At 48.4% G+C, this 24,556-nt stretch overlaps 1 protein-coding gene across 5 annotated transcripts in view; it reads right to left on the reverse strand.

The window, feature by feature from the left end:
• ERICH1 (glutamate rich 1) overlaps positions 1-24,556 on the reverse strand; it is a 95,742-nt gene that overhangs the window by 59,179 nt on the left and 12,007 nt on the right. For all 5 annotated transcript variants that reach the window (XR_009215995.1, XM_058524880.1, XM_058524879.1 and 2 more), the window contains exons 2-3: positions 23,020-23,166; positions 5,677-5,811 (exon numbers count right to left, since the gene is read on the reverse strand). Coding sequence is in view for 4 of the 5 variants with exons in the window: in XM_058524880.1 (XP_058380863.1) it covers positions 5,677-5,811; positions 23,020-23,166 (282 nt within the window). In the remaining variant the exon portion in view is untranslated. The remainder of the gene's footprint in view (positions 1-5,676; positions 5,812-23,019; positions 23,167-24,556) is intronic.

The following is a 24,556-nucleotide window of genomic DNA, read 5'->3' on the forward strand; positions in this document are numbered from 1 at the left end:
GCGGTATGACTCACTCTGCCGCATTTCAGACTCCAGAGCTCGCTAGCGAGAGAAGGAAGGATGCGGGAAGTCGGAAGGAGAACGGAAGAGGAGGCTGACAAGCATATTTACTTTAATGAAGGAAAGAGGAGGAGATCATGGTGCAGAAAGTGGTCGTGAAAGGCGTGTTGAAACTAACAAATGCACGTTGACCTGTCCCACCTCAAGAGCACCTGTATTTGCAATGATGCAGATGCAACACCGGGCTCTCCAGCTGCTTACAGGCTCTCTGCTCGAGCTAAAATGGAATTATGGGACCACAGCTACAATTCTGTTTCTAAGGAGACAGAGGGGGTTATTAAGGCTTGTTGCTATCTATTGAAAAGCTGAATTCTTGGTTCATCTACTCAAAGGCGTTTAACAAATGTGGGGCAAAAGGAAACGTGAAAATGGTAATTGAGCCATAAGACATACAAATGTAAAAGACAAATTTTGTTATAAAATTAATATATCTTGAGGCTGACTGAACACAGACGACTCTTATTGGAAGGGATGAGAACCCAATGAAGGTCCCCAGAGCTTAAAATCAGGATTTGCGGGAGAACACTAGAAATCTACCAAAGAAATGCAGAGAGGGATTGTGATTACAGTTTAAAAGATATCAGTTGTGGGAATGACACAGAACAGCTTCACACCAAAAGAAAACCAGTTTTTATAAAATACAGAACTCTTAAAAGTGGAAATGCAGTATTAAATTCAGTTTTCAACGTTGACCTTCCTTACTTGACTCACAGTGACAGTGTAAGTACGAAAATACGAACTCCGTTAACCTGGGGTGGCATCCCAGGAGGTGGTGCGTGGGCGTGAACACGCCCACGACCCCGGGGTGCCTTCAGTTCTGATGAGCTCATGGGTGGTGCCTGCGGCCAGCAGCAGCTCGTATGGGGGCCCTCTGCACAGCGGTCAGCTCTGCACAAGCTCTGAGCCCCTTCTTCTCATCAACTCAGCTGTCCAGAGTGACATAAGGCCTGTGCTGACCGAGGTTCTGTGACACGGGAGGGGAAGAATCAGCCGTTAGAACTCCACGCAGATGCATGAGGAAGGGGTTCAGATCCTGCTGTGAGACCCTAGTCGACCACTTGCCACAACTGAACTCAGTGAATTCTTCATACCTGGAACACATCGGACTGTTCTCGGAGCAATAGTTTAGATTTGTTTGGTCCAGAGAGTTCACAGAAGACTTTCAACAGCCTCTACGCTAACTGTTAGAATGTTCTTTCTTCTGGCTCTCGCTCAGATCAGGACCTGAGCAGAGGAGGCGCAGAGAACGGGCAGTTGATGCACTCCTGAGACGAGGGCTGCTGGACCAGCTGTGTTCGCCTCCACGTGGGGAGAGCCTCAAGGTCAAAACCAAGACCACCCCAAAGGGGAGAGGCCCCCAACAATCATGGTCTTCTCTCTGTCCTACCTCGGCTGCTGGTGTCGCGTTTCACCCACTGGAGAGTCAGAAACACTGGCGGGTGGAGGTTCCCTTCCCTTCCACCCACAAAACCCACCAAATCTGACAACCACACCCTGGACACATCTCCACCATGTGCTTTCTTCCCTCTGTCATGTCCTGCAGCCCCTCCTGCGCAGCGCCCTCTCACCTTCACTGTCCCCAGAGTTACCAGGTCCAAGCCCCAAAAGGTGTCCACCCCTCAGACTCACAGTAGGCCGGCTCTGCACGGCTTCTCCTCCCAAGTCCTTCCCACGCTGGTCTGAAACCACTCCCCACCTGCTCACCGACCCCAGCAGTCTGCTCAGCCTCCTCTCAGACAGCGAGCTCGTCGCCCTGGAACAACGAACAACAGGCGTCCCTGCGCTTCCGTGTCTCTCGAGCCTCACTCAGCAGCCCTGCTGCCCTCCTCTGCACGCTGACCGACTCATCTGGGGAGCGGATGGAATGGCACACGCTGCACGGCTGTCCTCCGAATGCCCCTCCTCTGCTCCCGAGGCAATGTTGCCTGTTTTTAGGCAACTTACCAGACTCTGTTATGACTGCTTACCCGTGAACCTCCCCAACTGCAAGGAGCTCCCACAAGTCAAGGGCCTGCCCTGCCATCTCCTACTCTAGGGCCTGAGCACAGAGCCCAGTACACACATTTAACAGGCATTTATCACAGTGAACTAGGGGTTGAACCCTGTTTACTCTGTTCACTTCCAAAAAGGGGATGGTGTCGCTTAAAAACATCAATGTTTTAAGGACTCAATCTAAAAAGAAAGACTTAAGCAATTGGGTGGTGAGGAAAGGTAAGTATCAGAAAATGGAGGCCAAGGAAAAACTGCAATTGGATAAAAACAATGAAAAGCTGAGATCTGAGCTGCCTGGCAGCCAAAGCAAAAAGCATATAAATGAGTAATATATCTTTTATCCAGCAAGAGGAAGCATACCAGCTCACAAGAACCAAAACATCTTTCTAGCAGTGAACTCTAAAAGGAATTCTTCACCTAGATTTTTATATAAACATGAGTGAATGCACAGTGAATGAAGAACAAGGTTTTAAATGATAGTTTTACAAAAACAAGCAAAAAAGAAAACACACTCTCCATGCCTTTAATTAGCCTACGTTAAAAATGACTACTCAAAATGAAATTCCAAGATGATTTTTATAGAGATGTGGTAACACAAACTAGGTACACAGCTTTCTTATGATCTGACACGGCATAAAGTAAGCATCTACAAAACCGAATGGGCTGAATGACTGGTGCTTTCCTCCAACCAGACCTAATACTGGGTACCCTCCCCACGTCCCTCTTCACCACGGGAGGGAGGCTGACAGGAGCCCGACAGCACGCCACCACACAAGCTGCTGACCAGCGCACACCATGCAGAGCCCAGAGAGAAGAGGCCTGCGGGGCCACGGTCCATGTTTCCTTCTACCCGTGAACGCCCCGCCCGCCCCTTCTCTGCTGCTGGGGGACAAGCTCTCCGTGTTGGCAGGAGGGTGCGCCATTTTCTCATTAACAGTTCCGTGTCTGCTAGGTATTTCCACTAGTGTCACCTGAACCCCCAGGATCCTGTGATGCCATTCGTTCTGCAGACGGCTGAGATCTGGAACATTCTGAGGGCAACATCACTTGCTATCCCAGCCACCCCAGAGGGATTCTGATGTCACTGTAACAGATGACGTAACTCCACTCGGGGCAGCATTCCTGTAGACGTGCCACGGTAGTGAGCAGGGGAGTGTTCCTGCCAGAGAAACGAGCTACCACGCTGAATATGGCTGTTCAGCATTCTCCTCCGAACAGCTGTCAAGAGCAGCAGCTCCCTTTGGGCATGAGAGACAGTGGGCTGTTCTGTCAGTGATGGGCCAAAGGTTTACAGCTTCTTGAGAACAACACGCAGCACCATGTGCTCAAGGAGAGAAACGCCTGGCTGTCTACAGCAGCAGGAGCACACGCAGTCGGCCCTCCGTATCCACGGTCCCGTGTCGCAGAATCAACCAACCTCGGATCCAAAGGCCGACAAATGGGTGCGTCCGTACCGAACAGACTTTTTTCTTGTCACCATTCCCTAAACAATACAGTCTCACAGCTATTCACATGCCCTTCATTGTATCAGGTATTATAAGTGATCTAGAGATGACTGAAAGTAGATGGGAGGATGGGCACAGGTTATACGCAAACACGAGGCCATGGCATATAAAGCACTCAGGCATCTGCGGATTCTGGCATCTGCAGGGGGCCTGGAAACAATCCCCTGTGGAGAGCGAGGGACCACTGTATTTCTTTCCATCTAAAGCTACCAAGGTGTGTAAATGAATCAAACGTGGGTGGGGAGGTCCTAGAACAAAGCGTGGAATTGAGGTTAATGCTACCTACTTCCTGTCCTACACTCCCTCCTACCCCTTCCTGACACATTTTACAAGAACTCAACATCTGACCATCCAGAGGTTACTTAAGGGCGGGACAAAGGCAGCACAGAGAGTGAGTACACGACCGACATTTAGGTCCATCTGTCCTGATTTCTGAGCACATTCTCGTCTCCGAAGCAAATACATCTGGCCTGCAACAACCTGGGACAGTTCATCAGCCCTGACTGTGGGCCGACCAGGCCCGTGCAGGGGCCAGGACAAGGGACAACGTGCTGACACACGAGGACAGCTGACAGCACAGCCTGTGTGGGCTCCCCGCCGGCTTCCTGGAGGTGAGAGTGGTGCCGCTCCAGGGCCGGGGCAGCCGTGAGGCGGCTCTGGGACCTATACACAGTCCTCAGGGAGCGGCGGTTTATAAGAGAGACACCTGTCTGATTGTCCACACACCCTTCCGTCTCCTGTGAGGACAGCGCTCATTCCTCACTCCTGTGAGGGCTTGGTCCCTCTGGACCAGGCTGGGAAGTGGTCTCTGGTCACAGGACAAACTGGTTTCCCAGCTGGGACTCCCGGGCAGATCTGCCCCGCTGCATCATCAGCAGAACCAACTGTATACAACCACACGTGCAGGAGAGCTAACTGTACACGTCAGCACGAGAGTGAGGCCGACACACTGTTTATTAAATATGCTACATGCGTGATGGAGTATGTTCACCAAAGTAACTCATCTCATAAGAACACAGCTAAAATTTCTATGTACATAACCCATTTGTCTAATAATTATATTCCAAAGACTTTCAGCAGGGCTTGAAAAGACAGATGCATTATTCCTGAGCTATCCCATTTGTGGTTTTATGTTTCTGATCCTTTAAATAGGAAGTCAGAAAGATCAATGTACTAGAAAACCACATTTTCTTGATAGTCAAATTAATTAAGGCTTATAAAATAGAGTTTATTAGTTTATATTTGTTAAAAATCATCTGGGGGGCCAGCCTGGTGGCATAACGGTTAAGTTTGCATGCTCCACTTCGGCAGCCCGGGGTTTGTGGGTTTTGATCCTAGGCGTGGACCTACACTGCTCATCAAGCCATGCTGTGGCAGCGTCCCACGTACAAAACAGTGGCAGATGGGCATGGATGTTAGCTCAGGGACAGTCTTCCTCAAGCAAACAGAGGAAGATTGCAACAGATGTTAGCCCAGGGCCAATCTTCCTCACCAAGAAAAAAAAAATCATCTGGGAAAAATTTTTAGTTGAAAATTCCAAATTCCTCTTAAGGAAGTTTTGAAATGATGAATTAAAGGCAGAAAAAAACACTATTTCACTCGTCAAGGTAGAAATTTAAAGTTGACCACCAGCACTTCCACCACAGCATCGGACCACTTTATTTCCTTCATTCATAAGATGTTCAACAAAAAAGGCAAATATAATAATGCAATTTTTCCACAAAAGAGATACAAAATAAGTAATTTCCATGATTACAAAATTGATATACACTCTTAGAAATTTTGAAAAAATCAGAAAATCAAGAAAAAGTTCTACTAAACCAAGACAAGTACTGTGAACATTTTGATGTATTTAACACCAACTTCTCCCAATGCATTAACAAAGATGGCTATGATCACATTCCAACTTTAAATTTCCCATCCTAAGCACCTGCTCCTGTCAGTACAAGTTCTTTACAACCATCTTCAATGACTGCAAAACACGTAACAGCCCTGTGTGGTCATACACAACACGCTCGCCCACGCCCCTCTCCCCAGGAAGCAGATAAAGCTGATTTACGGGACTGGAAGGCTCCACGTGAAGGCGTCACCTCCCTCCCACCCCAGAGGACCGCCTTACCTCCCGTGCCGTCGCTGCTGGCGGAGTTCTCGGCATCTGTGCAGCTGTGTGGCTCTGGCAGAGCGGGAACATACCCCTCTGGAGGCAGACTCACGGTGTAGAGCCGTCTTTCAGGCTGGGTCTGGGTGTCGCCACCTGTGAGAAAAATGGGAGCAACAGGCCTGGTAAATGTCACATAATGTGACAGATACTTACTTCCCAAGCATTCTTGCTCTACCAAATTCACTGAAGACATGAACTCAAACAGCTCAACAAAACCTAGCCACTGCTACAAATATGGATTTTAATAAGCCGAGCATTTTGCCAGAAGAGCAAGTCCCCTATAGGTCCAGCCAGGAAAAGTCTATGATTATTTAAATTCACATTAAGTTACTTATAATGTAAACTTTTGGGTTTTCATAATATGATATAAAAACACAATTAATTCATGAATAGGAAGCAGAAAACAAAACTACTCCACATAACATCCTCCTCATCATCACAGCGTGAATCTCTTAACATTCTGGTGCATAGTCTTCTAGAACGTGCTCTCCATATCTGCTAACAACCTGATACATAGTGTGGTGTATACAGACGCGTGCACACACACACGTCTTAATGGGATCATGCTACACATGTTTTATTATTATACATTTGTATATTATACGTATAATATCATTCAAAAGTGAGTATGACATAAAGTAACGTATTAAGATATATTTAAATCCATATACTCTTTTAATGGCTACGTAATATTCCACGTTTATTGGCAAATTTTAATTTAACCACTGTCTTAAATTTTGCACTGGAGGTTGAGTCTACATTTTCAGTATCAGGAACAGGGGCCATGACCATCCTTGTTGTACGTAACCTCGCACACTTGACCACTGAGTTCCCTCAGATAAACTCCTGGACGTGGAGTCACTGGCCTTTCAGACACGCCATCTGGAAGCCAGCCCGTCAGGGGGCTGCCTTCTCCCACGCTCTTTTCAACCCTGGGCAGTATCAACCTTTTTAATCTTCATATTTTCATTCAAAATATGGCAAAGTAACCTTCTTGTATGTGACAAACAAGTGTATATCCCAATTAGTCTTTCACAGAAAAATGAATATTTAATTTTAAAAACAACAAGGATTGCATGAAATTACTGTGACATATTTCAATGTGAAAACGTGACACGTTTCCTAATTGTTCTGACAGCAATGTAGCACTCTCCTGACGCTACGATGTGCGAGTTCCGGTTCTGCGGTTCACTGGATCCGCCCGCTGATTAGTCGCCACAGGGCTGACTGCTGGGCTCCAGGCAGTGTGCAGACCCTTCCCGCAGACCTTCCCTATCAGGCAACACCAACATCCGCCCATTTCTCACAGGATACTTTTGGAAGCTTTTAATCAGCTCAATCTTTCTTAATAAGATAGTTAAACAGAACTTAGAAATGTCATTGTTCACTTAATTATTAGGATGAATATGGGAGGTATCATGGAAATGAAGCACGAGATGACTCACGCAATGAAAAATAATGACGCACCTAAGAAAAAGAACTGAAATGTAACATGCTCAGGAGAGCTCTCAGCTGGGAGACCACAGGCTGACTTCCCAGGCTGCGCCTCTGGCCTGTGGAGGACAGCGCTGCCACAAAGGGCGTCAAGCAGGGTCTCAGAAGGCCCCTGGGCCTCAGTCTGCTCATCTGTAAACTAGGGTGACAGCCTCCCGTTCTAGTTTTCCTCAATTCTTCTGGGTAAAATGGTTTGTTGTGCTGACATTTACCGTTTCACAGCCAGATGTTGTGCTCACTGCTCAGGTGGTAAGCATGGAGGACCACCCGGCCTTTCCTGCGCAGCCAGCAGCCAGGGGACACTGCACACCCTCGTCTCCTCCCCGGCCCAGAGCCGGCACCTGTGAGTCCCTGCAGCTAGATGGGGCGGAGCTCCCCGGACAGCTCATCTCCAGGGTGAGGACACGGTCCTTGGAGCCTAACTCAATCCTTCAACATCTCTTGGACCCAGACCCCTGACTCTACTCTTTTCCCTGTGCCCCTCAGACCCAGCCTGAGGTTCCTCACTACGCCGACCTGGCTGAGAGCACGCCCGCCTTCTCCCCCGGTTATGCAGGCTGGAACACCCTGACAGCACCATCACTGAGCGCTCCACATCCTGGGCTGCTGGGGCCGCTGAACGACTATGGAGAAGCACGGGGCCCTGCTGTCCCAAGCCTCAGATGCAGGACTGCCTCCCACCCATCCTCCCAGCTGTCCTCCCACCCATCCTTCCACCTGGTCCTAGTGCTGCCTGAAAATCACCCCATTGCCCCACCGTTGCTCTCCCGGCAATTATTTTACAGCTCCTCCTCCCTTCCCTCAGCAGACACTGCCCTCCATCCAAGGCCAAACACCAGCCACTTACACCCATCCCCTCCAGCCCGCCCAGAGCCAGCACTCCAGCAAGACTTTCCTCCCTCCCTCCCACATTACCAGTTTTTCCTCTCTACTCCGTCCACCCCATGAGGGCCCCTTCCCTCACCTCCTCTAACTCCTCCACTCTCACTCTCTTTTCAACCCCCACCCTCCATGAGTCTCTCTTGTCAGGGTCACAGTGGCTTCCAAGTTTTGCTAAACACACAAAAATTATTACTTCTTTGTCAGTCAACAGTTAATTACATTACCAAGTTTTATTTATTTATTTATTTATTTATTTATTTATTTATTTATTTATTTTTTTGTGAGGAGATCAGCCCTGTGCTAACATCCGCCAATCCTCCTCTTTTTTTGCTGAGGAAGACGGCCCTGGGCTAACATCCGTGCCCATCTTCCTCCACTTTATATGGGACACACCGCCACAGCATGGCTTGCCAAGCAGTGCGTCGGTGCGCGCCCGGGATCCGAACCAGCGAACCCCGGGCCGCCGCAGCGGAGCGCGCGCACTTAACCGCTTGCGCCACCGGGCCGGCCCGCCAAGTTTTATTTTTTAAGTGAATTTCTGACCTCACCGCTGTATCCAATACCCATGCTTCCTGTCTGGGCTCATTTTTGTTTTTGCTAACACATGTTCTTTCTTGCTCTCTCAGTGAGGGGCTGTGGGTGGTGAAATCCCTCATGCTTTGTGGGTGTGAGCGTGTCTTTATTTGGCCTCTTTCAGAGGATACCACTTACTTACTTCCCTACCAGGGGCCACAGTTACCCAGCTCCAGGGCACAAAGGTACGCCCACCACCTCCCGCCACCTGGCTCCCCTCCCAGGAGGCAGCCAATGTCATCATTTCACATGTCTAGTCTAACTAATACACATATATCACTCCTTTTTCTCCTTTTTTCTTCTTTTAATGAATCCATTAGCAAGCTCTCCACACAGCCTCTGGCTTCTTCACTTGATGATAATTGGGGGGCTCACTCCAGGGGTACCCAAGGGTGCCCTTCACACCTTCTGACGACTGCATATAATCCCACCACACCCTATTGATTAAATATTTATTTATCTTATTGATGAAAACTTAGTCTTCCCCCAGCCTCTCGATATTCTGAATGATGCTCTCAGGAACAACCTTGAATACGCTGACCCGCACCTGTAACCTGCCCACGGGGAGCCTCCCAGAGGCCGGGGGTATGCACCTGCACCTTGGATGGACGGCGTCAAACTCCCTTTCAGAGGACTCAGGAAGCTATACTTCAAACAGCCACACCTGAGCGTGTGCCTGCCACTCCCAACAGTGCGTTAACAAACTTCAGATCTATGACAATCTGAAACGTGAACAAGATCCCAACGGACTCTTCATTTGTACTTCTCTTGTTAAACAGATTGAACATCTTTTTTTCTTTTAATGCTGAAAGAGCCACTTGTGTATCTTTCTGTGAAATGCCTGTTACTATCCTTTGCCCCTTTCTCTTTTGAGCAATTGGTCATTTTCTTGTTGGCACATGAGCTCTTTATATATGAAAGAAATGGATCCTTTGTCAGTACTAAGAGTTGCAATTTTTTCTAGTTTATTATTTGCCTTATGACTTTGCTAGTGGTACTTTTTTTTTGCCATGTAGAATTGTATATCTTATAAGGTGAAATCATCAATCTTTTGTGCCTCTGGTTGTGTATGAAACTCTATAGGGGAAATGTTCTCCACGATTCTTCTAGTACCATTATGGTTTCAATTTTTTAGATTTAAATCCTCGCTCCTTTGTGTAATTCACACCCCGCTCATTTACCCCTTCACTCCTGAACGGCAGCTTGACTGTGTATGCAAACCCAGATCAGGGCTGGCCAACAGAACTTGCTGTCGTGATGGAAAGGTTCCATATCTGTGCATCCAATATGCTGGCCACTGGCCTCAAGAGCTACTGAGTGCTTAACATACGGCTAGTGTGGCTGGAGAAGTGAGTTCCTAATTTTAGTTAACTATGCTTTGAATTTAAATAGCTGTGTATGGATACTGAGCGCTGGAAGATGCCACCAGGGTCGGCTGTCCTCGAGCCTAGCTAGCCTGAGGGTTGTCCTCTGCAGGCAGCAAGTCTCCTCTGTAACTGCTCATCCTTGTGTTTAAGTGGGTTTGCTTTTCTTATCCTGCTGACCACTCAGAGCACATGTTCATCTAAGAACTCTTTCTTCTAGAGAATTCTTAACAAGTTCTTAAGTTGTCTCAAAGGAGAGATCTCAAGAGGAGAGATCTTAAAATAAGTCTCCTCGACACACGCGCGTGCACACACACGACAGCTCCCTGCCAGGTGATGTGTGTTATCCAGCTTGGTTGTGGGATCTTTCCACGACGTGTACACAGGTCAAGATGACATGTTGTCTACCTCAAGTCGACACCCTTTTTACATGTCAGAGATACCGCAATCAGGCTGCTAAAAACAATCTCCAGCCCCCCGTGATGTCACACACACTCCTTGGTGTTCTGCTGCCACCTTCAATCCATGACCTTTCCTGACGGAGCCTGGTCCAGTAGTCCAGGCTGAGTCAGCCACTCTTCATTTCCACAGGATCTTTTCATTTCCAGGATTCAGGTGGTTCTTTTCACGGCCATCTACTCCTTGTTTCATTTCTGTCTGTTCCAAAATTCTTTTTTTTTTTCTTAACAGAAATCACGCTATTATTGATCTCTTGTATTTAAAATGTACGTAAAACATGCCATTGCTTGGAAAAGAGAAACAGCCTCTAGTCAGTTGCTCAACCCGGACACCCGGAATCTTCCGTGCCTTAACTTTCTCCTCTACCTGCAACCCACACGTAAGGACAGCGTCCCTCTTGACTCCTAAGTGTGTCCTCAAGAACTTACTTGTCTCTACTGCCACGGATCTGGTCTACCCCACGGACCAGCTGTCATGGGGGCTCCTGCCACACCTCTCTGACCTCGCTCCACACCTCACTCCATTCCAGAGCAGCCAACCCTGTTCAAAACAAAAAAGCCCTGAGGCCTCCTGGAAGCACCAGGGGTGAGCTCCAAACTCCCTGCCTGGGCGCAGTATGGCCGCTCGCTCACGCTCTCCCCCGCCCCCCCCCCCCCCCCCCCCCCGTGCTCCAGGCCACCAGACACGCCCGCTCCAGTGCCTGCTCAGCTCTCCCCCCGTGCTCCGTGTCCACCAGACACGCCCGCTTCCTCGACTGCTCAGCTCTCCCCCTGTGCTCCACGTCTACCAGACACTCACACTCCCTGGACTGTAAGATGTCCGGCAGGCCACTGCCTCTGTCTACAAGGCTCTTCTCTGGGACCTTCTCATCCTTTGGTTCCAGCTTCCTTCCAAGACTTTTTCCTCAGTGACGGCTCCATCTGAATAGGGCCTCTGTGACCCCCGTTATTCTGACTCGGCCTCGTTGCCTTCTTAGTGGATGCTATGGACCAAACTGTGCCCCCCAGATCTGGAAGCTGAAGCCCTAACCCCAGGTGCTGTATTTGGAGATGGGGCCTGGGAGGTGGTGATGAAGGTCAAAGGAGGTCATGGGGTAGGCTCTGATCCCATAGGGCTGGTGTCCTCATAAGAAGAGGAAGAGACCAGAGCTCTCTGCAGGTGCACAAGGAAAGGGCTCGTGAGGACGCAGGGAGACGCGGCGTACACGAGCCAAGGAGAGAAGCCTCACCAGGAACCAAATCCTTAGCACCTGGATCTTGGACCTCCCGCCTCCAGGAATAAATGTCTGTTGTCAAAGCTGCCCAGTCCGTGGTGTTTGTTCTGGCAGCTCAAGCTAAGACGTCTGCCCTCCCACCATGTGCTGGGCACTGTTAATTTTACTTTTTCATACTCTGCAGTTATTTATTCACGTTTTATTGTGTCCCAAAGGAGAATGTGAATCAACGGTGGCAGGAAGTTTCCGTTTCGATGTTCTATAATCAGCAACAGCCGTCATCCAGTGTGCCTTCTGAATAAACCAGTGGCTGACTGGTGCTCCCAGTGCAGCTTCTGTCACACTGGGGTGGGTCAGAGACCCATGGACTCTGATGACTCCATAGGGCTGGTTCAACTGCTTGAAACACGTCACGACCTGAGCACCGCGGGGAAGACAGGACTGCACGGTGGGGCGAGACTCCGTGAAGCTCCAGAACCCCATCTGGGCTCTGGCCTCAGCTCATCCAGCCCTGAGACCCAAGCCTCAGCCTCCCCTTCCGATGATAAGACCTCACCTTAGAGGGCTGTTTGAAGCCTTGGTGCCCTGACACCTGCCAGCACTCTGGCAGCCCCGCCCATGTGTGCGCTCAGTGGGTATCAGTAACGATGGAGAGGCAGCGTCCGAGTTGAATAGAACTCTGAGGGATTCTCAGGGCTAAACTGCTAGAAGTGGGGTCAGACGGTCATATGACCCCAGCATGTGCCTCATTGTCCACTTGGTTCAGCCCCTTCCTCAGACCCTGGGGGGCTCAGCGGCGGGTGACTGAACTCACTGCCTCCCCGTGTCAGCACCGGGGACGCTGCGATGGTCACAACGACAACAGCCCTGTCTTCTAAAAGGAGAGAGGAGAGCAAACAGGTGTGACGCCTCCAGCACACACAGAGTCACGAGGAAATGACTGAGGCGATGTGACAGGAGCTGACAGGAGGGACCAGCCTCGTACACGGGAAGAGAGACTCACTCTCCTAAAGGGGTCGGAGCATCCCAGATCCCTTTGGAGAGTAAATGCAATTCTGACTGATGTGCCTCGAGCGTGAGCAGTGTGCTCGCGGGCACAGATGCAGAGGAAAAGGATGAAAACACAGGTGGGGACACAAGCTCCCGTGTTCCAGGCGCCCTCCTGCCCCGTCCTCATCCCACGGCTCATCGTTGATGGAGACTCACTGATCTAACCCACGCAAGGAGCTACAGTGTTCTCTCAAATGGACGCACCACACTATCTCTACTTCCTCACGAGGAAGCGGCTTTGAAGCCAATTTTAACAAAACCAATTTTGGGTTACCAATCCAGGATCTTAAAAAAGAACAATAACCACAATCAGCCTTTAAAATGTTAAAGTAAATGTAGTCATTGATTAAGGAAGAGAGAAAAGTTTCCCAAGGTTCCATCACTAAGATAACCACCATTAAAAATTGGTTTAATTAGATTTTTCCTTTCTGAATGTAGCGCTGTTCATTCAACGAACTTCAACTGTTAGGTGTTTAGATTTCTGACTGTCAGCTCCCATAGCAGGAGCCTGATGTCACTATGTCCTCCTGCCTCTCGGAGAATGAAAGATGCTTGGCTCAGGCTCCCAATTACACTCCCTGCGACGGTCTAGAGACCACCCATGACTGTGCGAACCCTGAGGCGACACTCGCTCATCATCTGCTCTGCCCTCAGGCCCGTGACCGCGCACCTGCTTCTCTCTGTCCCCGGTGCATCCAGACGCAAAGCTCAGCCCCTCCCTCTCCTACAAATCGTCCACTCACCGCGAGCACCTCAAGAGTTTTTGAAGGACTTTATTTTTTTAGAGCAGTTTTAGATTCACTGCAAAATTGAGGGGAAGGTACAGAGATTTCCCATATGCCACCCCCCCATACACACATGCGTAACCTCCCCCACTATCAACATCCCCGCCAGACGGTGCATTTGTCACAACCGATAAGCCTACATTGACACGTCATTATCACTCAAAGTCCATAGCTTATCTTAGGGTTCATTCTCGGTGTTGTACTTTCCGTGGGTTTGGACAAACGTATAATGACACATATCCACCATTACAATATCACACGGAGTAGTTTCAGGGTCCTAAAATCCCCTGTGCTCCACCTGTTCATCCCTCCCCACAACTCTCAGCAACCACTGATCTATTTACTGTCTCCATAGTTTTGCCTTTTCCAGAATGTCACATAGTTGGAATCACACAGTGTGTGGCCTTTTCAGATTGGATTCTTTCACTTAGTCATATGCGTGTAAGGTTCCTCCAGGTCTTCATGGCTTGACAGCTCATTTCCTGTTAGCACTGAATAACCTTCCATTGTCTGGATGGACCACAGTTTATTTATCCATCCACCTACTGAAAGGCATCTTGGTTACTCCCAAGTTTTGGCAATTTTGAATAAAGCTGCGGAAACATGTGTGTGCAGGTTTCTGTGTGGACAGCAGCGGGTCACTCTGATGGAGCTGGAGGGTGAAGGAGGGTCAAACCATTTTCTGCACCCTCTCTCCCATCTTGGCTTCCCCGGCCCCTCCTCCTTATCGCAAACAGAGTTGTTCTCTCCCTTACGGAAGTCCTGGGCCACCAACACCGGTGCCCTCAGAAACTCAGACAGACTTCCATCCTGTAAGGAAAACAGCAGTCAAGAGAATGGACTTTTCTTTGAGAAGGGGTCAGAGCGTGGACGTGCTGGTGGGGGGTGCTCACGGTCTGACAGGAAGACGGTGACATGCTGTGCACCTCCCATTTACTTCGACGGGGGACGGGGGCAGGCATCTGCTGTGGAGACGCAAGGGGTGAGACGCCCACCAGACACCAAGCAGAGGCGACAGTGCTCTATGAGCCACACCAGGTAAAAACCCGTGTGGAGACGGGACCAGTTGGAGAACTCAGCTTGGGAGCCACCGCTACCTACATACATGGACACAGAAGCCGTGGGACCAGGTTCAACTACCTGGGACGTGGGTGTGGATAAGAGAGTCTGGGGCACCCCAACATTCAGGGGGTGTGGCTATGAGTGAATTTAACATGCGGAGGGGATTATTACATCAAAGGATACAGAAGTTTCATATTTTACTACAGGCTATAAAACCACCCTCCAGAAAGCCTGTACTAAGTCACATCTCCACCAGCAACTTACGGCACTTACCTCCCTCTATTCTTAATGACAAGACAGCAGCGTACTTTCAAAAGGCCCTTTGTCGCCCTGGTAGACAAAGAGCAGCGCCTTACACCCGTCTTTACCTGCGCATCTAACTCCTGGGGAGGGTCTCGGGGTCGTCCGCACGGGCAGCAGCAGGTTCAAGCACAGCCGCTCCACGCAGGCCTACAGGCCAGCCCAGAAACTGCCCGCACGTTCGCGCCCAATCACAATGCAGCTACAGTGAACGTAACGGGAAACAGTCCCGGCGAATCGTTCTCAGGAAAAAACAGAAAGTATTTCCTTCCCGCCTGGGGTAATGAGCAAATGCTCCCAGAGGCCGGGCTGGACTGCAGAGTGGACACCACGCACCAGACCCCTGTTCGGAGACGCTTCTTCTCGGTATTGTGATCTTTCAAGAAATCGGATCTACATAAAAATGCGTCCAACAAATCATACTCGTTTCTCTTGCAGAGGTAAAAATCTCTGAGGAAATGTCCAAGAACACTGCCCGAAGGCGTGAGGGGTGCCCCTGGCCCTCTGCCACAGAGGCTGTGCTGCTGTCCTCCGTGGGGCAGCCTCGCCTTCTCAGAGGCCTGCACTCGTTCTCAGAGCTGCTCCCAGCAGAGGAGGCCTGCACTCGTTCTCCTCTTTCACCTACGTAAACGCCCCACAGCGCCCCACATCTCAGGGTGTGCGTGCACACACACACACCCTACACCCCCACGACCAGTTCCCATTACCCAGCTTCCAAACTGAAATCCCATCACGGTGATTTTACGTACAACGAGGAGTTTCCCTGCTTCGTGGCGGTGGAATAACATCTGCCAAACAGGATGGGCGTGTGAGCTGCTCTTATCTAAATGGTGAACACTTAACTATTTGCTGTGTCCAGAATGCTATCCTCTCCCAGACACCGTCCACCTTTAGTCCCTACTCTGTCCACTGGCTTGGCTACATTACTCCGACGCATAGCAGGAGAGCAGAGTTAGCTTTCAAAGGCGCTTGCCTTTTCATGACAATATTTCCTAAAAAGCACAAATATTCGAACACTGAACATGTCTGCTTTTAAAGACAAAACATAATTTATTCTTGCCGCTCCACTGAGCATTACGAGAAAGCAAGAGGCAGACCACCCTTCCCGTGGCTGTGGCCCACACTTTCCACGCGTGGACACTTTAGTCATCACAGTCTTGGTGACATACTCCTACGTTAGGAGCTTCCATTCTGGCGATGTGGCAGGTGGGATAACCCGAGCACCTTGCCCAAAAAGCATCAAGAAGTGCCAGGTTCTGTACAGCGAACATCCTTTAACTGCACAGCCGAGCTCTGGGGACAACGAGGGTGACCCCAACGAGGGAGCCACCAGTGACGGAGGAAAGAGATCCTGAGAGCAAGCACAGGGGCTAACAATGCCACATGCCACATCAGAAGATGTGAACTCTCCCCAAAGTAAGATGTAAGTATGATAAAAATGCAACAAATTTTCAAGACTTTATTGTGCACAAACTGACAATCTGATTTTAAAATACATATGGAAAAGCAAGGGGCCGAGAAGAGCAGAGAAAACTCTGAGGAAGAAGAAGCCGAAAGGATCTGCCCTGAGAGATATGAACACACGTCATAAGTCAGAATAACTAAGAGTGTGGTACTGGGAGAGAGGCCAGTGGGTCAGACAGCAGAGCTCAGACACAGCCTTGCTTCCACGGGGACAGCCCCGTACCCAGGAGAGGACACACTCTTCAACAACCGGGGCTGAGAACACGGGGAGAAACGAAATTAGATCATTACCTCACCCCACAGACAATGATCTGAAAGGGAAAAAATACCTGAACAGGACAGGCACGCCTTTTAGAAGAAAATACAAAATATCTCTTATTAGGGTAGCAAAGATTTCTTAAACCAGCACAAATAGCACAAACCATAAACTAAAAGATCGAGAAGTCACATTATATTAAAATTAACTTCTAAACGACAGAAAACATCATTGTTTTTAAAAATGAGAAGACAATCCATAGAGAAGGTATTTGCAACAGATACGTTGGCCAAAAACTGGGATGTGGAACACAAAAAGAACTCCTAAAACCTATAAACAACTCAAGAGAAAAATGGGCAAAACAGAGTCAGTAAACCCACGAAACGCTGTGCAGCGTCATTAACACTCAGTAACGCGTATTAAAGTGAGACGCAGACTCCTCACGCCTGTCAGCAGTCAAGTACTCTCTGTCACGAGGACCCGGAGAAGCGAGAACGTGTACATCACTGGAGTGAGCACAGAATCTGCTCGGGATCACTACTTACAGATAAGTTGGCGACGTAAAGAGAACTGAAACACGAGTCCTCAGAGAAGCAGCACTTCCCTGGGGCACAGACTGGAGGAGCTCTGTTTACAGACCACGCCCGTGTCTTTAAGAACAAACGAAGTATCAACACTCTTAGAACCAAAAATAGTAAAAGGGTTTCTGTAAAGTGAACAAGTATCAATAAGCTGGTTAAATAATTAATTACCATGCAACGTTTTCTCAATCTCACCTCCAAGGACTGGCTGGTAAAGGCACCCTTCCTCATTCTGGCTGCCTTCCTCTAACCCTAAAAAGACACGGGCACATCTACAGCTCTGATGATTACCAAACTCTCTCCTCCATGAGCATCACGGCTTCAAGGGAATTCTCACAATGACCTTTACAGAAGCTTCGCACGATCTTTGTCTGTTTGATTGTGATTTTATTGTTTTGCTTTTAGCCAAGATTTCTTTCTTCAGCTGCAAATAAATTATGAGGTTTTTCCTTGAAAATTTCTAAGGCGTATTGCTTCAAAAGAATATGTTGCTCTTTCAAGATAAAAACACGCTCAACAAACTAGGACTAGAAGGAAACTTCAACATGACAAAGGGCACATATGAAAAACCCACAGCTAACGTATTTCCATATTTAAGACCACTGCCTAACCCAAGGTCAAAGATTTACTTGCATTTCTATACATTAGCAATGAACATTCCAAAAAGAAAGTAATTCCATTTACAATAGTATCTAAAAGAATAAAATACTTTGGAATAAACTTTCCTAAGTGTAAAATTTATAGTGAAAACTACAAAACACTGTTGAAAGAAATTAAGGATGACTTAAATGGAATGATATCCTAAATTCATGGAATGGACAGCTTAATATCGTTAAGATGACAATAATCCCCAGTGTTCTGCAAACCCAATGAAATCTGTAGCAAAATTACAACTACTTTTTTTTGCAGAAATGGACAAGCAGATCCTAAAATTTATTTGAAATTGCAGGGGATCCCAAATAGCTAAAACAATCTTGAAAAAGAACAAAGTTGGAAGACTCTTACCTCCTGATTTCAAAACTCACTATAAAGCTACAGTAGTTGAAACAATGTGGTGCTGGTGAAAAGGCAGACGCAGAGATCAACGGATCAGAACTGAGAGTCCAGAAACAAACCCATATATCAACAGCCAATTGGTTTTTGACAAGGGTGCCAAGTCCACTCAATGGGAAAAGGACAGTCTCTTCAACAAATGGTGCTGGGACGACTGGATATCCACAGGCAACAGAATGAATTTGGACCCTACCTCACACCATATACAAACATTAAATCAAGATGGCTCAATGACCTAAATGTAAGAGCATAAGCTATAAAACTCACAGAAGAAAAACTAGGTGTAAAATTTGTGACCTTGGATTTGGCAATAGTTTCTTAAATATGACCCCCAAAACATAGGCAACTACAGAAAAAAACTGATATAATGGACTTAATCAAAATTAAAATCTTTTGTGCTTCAAAGGACACCATGAAGGAAGTGAAAACACAACCCATGGTATGGGAGAAAATATTTGCAATTATGGATCTGATTGGGGTCTAGTATCCAGATTCTAACTCACTCTTACAACTCAACAATAGAAAGACAAACAATCCAATTTAAAAATGGGCAAAGAACTTAAATAGACATTTCTCTAAAGAAGATACACAAACATGCTAAGATGAACATCAAGAGTCATCAGGGAAATGCAGTTCAGAACTACAATGAGATACCATTTCACACCCACTAGGATGGCTATAACCAAGAAAACAGAAAATAACGGTGTTGGTGAGCATGTGGAGAAACTGGAAGCCTCGTGCACTGCTGGTGGGAAGGAAAAATGGTGCAGGAGCTGTGGAAAACAGTTTGGCAATTCCTCAGAATGTTAAACACAGAATTACCATATGATCCAGCAACTCTACTCCTAGGTATACACCCAAGAGAAGTGTGAATACATGTCCACACAAACACTTGTACACAGATGTTCACAGCAGCATTATGGATAACCGCCAAAAAGTAGAAACAACTCAAATGTCCATCAACTGAAGAATGGATAAACAAAATGAAGTCTATCCATACAATGGAATATTATTCAGCCATAAAAAGGAATGAAGTACTGATACATGTTATAACACAGATGAACCTCGAAAACACGATGCTAAGTGAGAGAAGCCAGACACAAAAGGTCACACAGAGTGTGATTACACTTACACGAAATGTGCAGAATACACAAATCTATACAGACAGAAAGTAGGGAGGGACGAATGGAGAGTGACTGCTAACGGATTTGGGGTTCCTTTTTGGGGCGATAAGAATGTTCTAGAATTAGTAGTTGTGACTGCACAACACGGTGAATATACTAAAAATCACTAAATTGTACACTTTGAAATGATCAAAATGTCAAGTTTAGGTTAAGTAAATTTTATGTAAATCTGTTGCTGCATGTTGTATGGAGTTTTCAGATAAAGGCATGTGTGAGCCTCACCTGCATCTGTGAAACAATAAAACTCCCAGAAACACCCCCTCCTCTGTTTGTTGCCTAAAGCCAGGTGAAACGGCACGTGGTCTGCTCATCACGTTCTGTTTCCCCGCTGCCCTCTCGGAGAGGCAGAGGACCTCCCGAAAGGAGAGGAAAGTGCCGAGAGCGGGTGCAGAGACACAAGGAACCAGGACTCCTGACGCCCTCCAGGGTCTGTGTGACTGCCCCTGTAACCCTACACCGATACTAAAAACTCCCTTTTAATTTAAGCCAGGGCCAAGCGGTTTTAGTTGCTCAGAACCAAAGACTCTAAACTGTCCGTGGCAAACTGAGATGTACCTACTGTTACAACTCAGACATCGGGCATCACAGAATAGAGTCTGGAACCCGATAAATCACACACATGGGGTCAAACCACTGAGAAAGCGTGAGTGTGTGTGTGTGTGTGTATGTGTGTGTGGCCGCGTCTCCTGCTCTGACTCTCACGAGGAGGCCTCCTAGCTCCTGACCCTGCGTCCTCACGCTGTCTTCTCCGGGACGTGCCCTTAGTGGGGCCGGTCCCCCGCCACCAGGCTGGCTCTGACACCCCCAACTGGAGACTGACATCCAAGCTGTTCCATGCTCCAACTGATCAACAGAAACCATAACCGTCTGCCCAACAGAACCGGGCTCCGATTATGGCTCAGGCTTGTAGACGGGCACTCGGGCTCCTCCCAGACTCGGGGCAGACCGGATGAAAACTGTCTCAATACCCAATAAGATCCCTCATTCACTCGGATCAGGCGTCTACTCAGTAAAACAAGCTTCTGAACCTTTCAAACTAGTGGTTTTATGTGATAATCACATTGTGAAACCCACTTTACGTCAGTATTTTGAGTTGTAATTAGTTTTCATATGGAATAGCAGTACCTTACAAATGCCTGCTGAAATGAAGTGACTGAATCCAGAAGCTTCTGTGGAAAGATGTCACCCAGACGATCAGGAACAACCTTAAAGAAACCTAGTGATTTCTAAGAATTGAAATGGACTCAGCCATTTAAAATTAATAATCTTCCAACACTAACTTGCAGCAATCATCTTGACATTTTAAGCTTTTCATTTGCCATTACTACACATGGATATAACTTGTCTTAGTAAAATGTGAATCCTAATTTAAAGAATAGTCTCATAATCATATTCAGGAAGAGTAGTGCGGTCTTAGAGTGTGTATTTTTAAACTGTGAGTTTAAAAGTGGAAAGTCAATCACTTTCGGCAAGAAAGCATACATGAGACAGAGGAACTGTCCATCACCATGTGAAAGAACCCGTAATTAGTTATTTATCTGCTTGGAGGAAACTGGCCTGGAATCTGTAGACATTAATTTTGACTGAGAAATGATCATCCATGCATAAAGCTTTAATTGTCCCACCCTATTTCACCTTCCATTAGCAATATTATTGGTGAAAAATCACTGTTAAAACTGTCAAGTTAGAAGAGGGAAGAAAATGCAAATAAACACTAAAAACAAAAATTTCTAAAAAGATGAATGTTGGTTCAGGAAATTCAGAGAGAAAAGCAGGAACTCCTTGGGATGGCCTGCTTGTCACGTGGGAGAGCACGTCTCCTCCACAGCATCTGCCTTTCTTAACCTTGCTGTGCTGATCAAAACACAAGTACACTCTAACAGGTGGAACGGTGCTGTCTTAGCTCGGGCGGCCGTAACAGAAGACCACAGACAGGGTGGCTGAAAACCAGAGACATCTCTCAGGTCTGGAGGCTGGGCGTCCGGATCGAGGTGTGCGCAGGGCTGGTTCTCCTGAGGCCTCTCTCCTCAGTGCGCAGACACTACCTGCTTCCTGTGTCCCCACATGGTTGTCCTCTATGTGCATCTGTGTCCTCGCCTCCTCTTCTCATAAGGAACCAGTCCTATTGGATCAGGGCCACCCTAGTGACCTCGCTATACCTTAATTACTTCTTAAAAAGCCTCATCTCCAAATCCAGTCCCATTCTGAGGTCCTGGGGGTTAGGACTTTAACGTATGAATTCTGGGGGACACAATTCAGCCCATAATAGGTATACTCTTTGAAAAGTAGAAATACATTTACCAGCAGTTATTTATTCCTTAGCGTTAGTCCACGTGGTCTTAATTTTACCCTACTGCTTTGCTGGGCTGTGCCAGAACAGCGGCAGCTAACTTAGGGTAAGGAGCATCTGCATGTGGCAGTCTCGGTGGGACATGGTGGTCTCGGTGGGACGCCACACTTGGAGCTCACGCCCTCCTGACCACTGACTGATGGCACACGAGAAGGATACAGAAGGGATCACACACATGAGGTTTGCCCCAGAGGAAGGCAGGCAGCGTAACCCGTGTCTGGAGGAAATTTTTTCCTTCTCACTTGTCTGGTATCCTCTGGCACCAGAATGGTGCCCGCGGGCATCCAGTACCTTGTAGGTCAGACAAGTTTTGCCTGGAAATTTCCTTGCCTGGGAATCTCATCACCACGAGTAACATTCTTCCCCGTGGTAAAATGTGCTCCAAGTCAACGGACACGTGGCCCGTGGGGTGGTAAGCAGCTCTGCCGGTTATCGGGCCCACCCTCTGAGACCCAGTCAAGGCAGCGTCATGAGATGCATGAACAGAGGGACTAAACCGAATCCCATCTCTCAAGGTTGCTCAGCTGGACCAGCAGCAGAGAGACCAGTGCTTGAGAACAGATTCTAACTGAACAAAGGCCCGTGAGAGACCACCACCAGAGAGAAACAGAAATGACCCCAAGAACAGGTGCTCGGACCCCTGTGCATTTCTGCATCTACCGGGAACTAAGAGGCTCCACCCACTGGTGCCCCCAAACTCGAATGGCCTCTCCGCGTCACCCAGTCGTGTCTCCCACATGGCGGCCCCTCACCGGGTTGCCACCACTGTGCTGCTGGGGACCCAGAGCTACTGAAGCTTCCACTGCAGACCATCCCTCGACTTCAGGATCGTGGGCAGACGTCTGCTGAAGACAAAGGACAAGGGAGACTGAAACGCAGGAGGAACACCAGGAGGCCGACCCGGGTGGACACAGCCAAACAGGGTCAGTGACGGGGACATAGCGACAGAGGGAGAGACCGTGTTCTTGTCAGGTGAAAAACAAAGTGGCTGAGCCAGCAGTCCAGTCTCTACGACAGGAAACAGTGAATAAATGGACCAAAGACAAACAGCAGAACTCTGACCTAGTCTTCCGGCTTCTTCCCTCCTCAGGTTAAGCACAGTTTTGACGCTCCAGAACGTGTGTAGATGACCCTGCCCGCCCCCAGGAGACCCGGCAGAACTCAACCACCCACGTGGGCTCCAGCACAAACACAGGTGGTTGTGAAGAAACTCCCTGGAATCCCTCCTTACCTGTGAAAGGGGGAACGCCCTGGCCTTTCACCTGCTCATGAGCCACGTTCTCGGCTGGTTTCTCCGAGGCTGCAGGCACTGGCGCCCTCTTCTCTTGCCCATGAGGAACTTCAGGAAAAAGTCTCTTCAGCACTTTTTCAACAAACACTGCAAAGACAAAAAATTGACAAAAGAAAACAGGAGAAGGAATTACTGAAGGTAGTTTTATTTAAATCACACACGACTTTTATATAAACACATATCCTGACATTCCCACCTGAGAGCAAAGTGACAGTCCCCCAGAGGACCCCCAGCACTGTCTGTCACAGGACCCCCAGCACTGTCTGTCACAGGAACCCCCCAGCACTGTCCCTCACAGGACCCCCAGCACAGTCCATCAGAAGACCCCTCCCCAGAGCACCAGCAGTCTGGGAGGCCCAGCCGTGTGCTCAGGGGAGGGGAGCCCCCTGGGAAGAGGAGGCAGGCCTGTCGTGGTGAATGTGGACTTGCGTGTTGGTGTCGGGCTGGCTGGCTTTCCCTTCTTCCCTTAATGTTCTTATCTCTGGTTGAATTCTATGTAAAGAGCACACTGTGAACCAGCTTCAGAATTGGGGGTTTGAGGCCCTGGGTACCTAGGGCGACCCTAGCTGGGCTCGGTCCACGTGGAGGTCACACGGAAGGCCTCGAGGCCGGGTGTGCGGCGGGGCAGACAGAGCAGCAGAGCAGGGTGATGGCACACCTAACAACCGTAATCTGGGAGGCAGCTCTGGTGTTCTAGATTGTTCCAACAAGCACGTGGAGACTTTCACTGTTTATTTTAGTTTACATTCTCTTTTAACTGGAGGAAGGAAGCTGTCATAACAAATAAATATTTCCACCCTTACTTAAGTGTGAGTACTGAACAGGCACGAATCTCCACACAGCATCCCAGAAAAGGTGAGGGGAAGGTTAACAACATGAATTTGTTTTAACCTCGTTAAACTTGGACACAAATCCACAAGTGGAGAGCTGCTCTGGAGTGACCAGAAGTTCTGTGGCGGCCACCAGAACGCGGGGAAAGGGGTCCAGGGCTTCCAGCCACGAGGTGGGTGGCGCGAATGTGGGCACACCTGGAGCCTGCTGTTGTCTGTCACATCAAATGTGCACAGGGAGCAGTGGCTACAGGTGACAGAGGGACGGCTCCTCGGCCCTACACGGGAGCCGATCCCTAAAACATGGGCCCTCGTAATATCATCCTGTTCTTAGATGGTACAGCATTAGAAATATTCCCCTCCAACCGCTTCTAGTTGTAAAAAACACAATTTGGGTTTAAAATAACTAAAGGGCTCCCTCGATCCTGCTGGCCTCCTCAGGTCATCTATAAACCCAGCGGCTGCTCGGCCGGGGCACAGGGGGAGCACCGTGTCATCACGGATGCAGGGGCGGCTCAGGAGTGTCCGCAGTCCAGGGCTGCCAAGGAGTAAGACGGCGCCTTTCAGGGGAGGGAGGCCTCGGGCTGAAGAGAAAATGTACACGGAAATGACATTATCATTTACGACCACAGGTCCAGTCAATGAAA

Source organism: Diceros bicornis, chromosome 29, assembly GCF_020826845.1.
Source record: "Diceros bicornis minor isolate mBicDic1 chromosome 29, mDicBic1.mat.cur, whole genome shotgun sequence".
Lineage (NCBI taxonomy): Eukaryota > Metazoa > Chordata > Mammalia > Perissodactyla > Rhinocerotidae > Diceros > Diceros bicornis.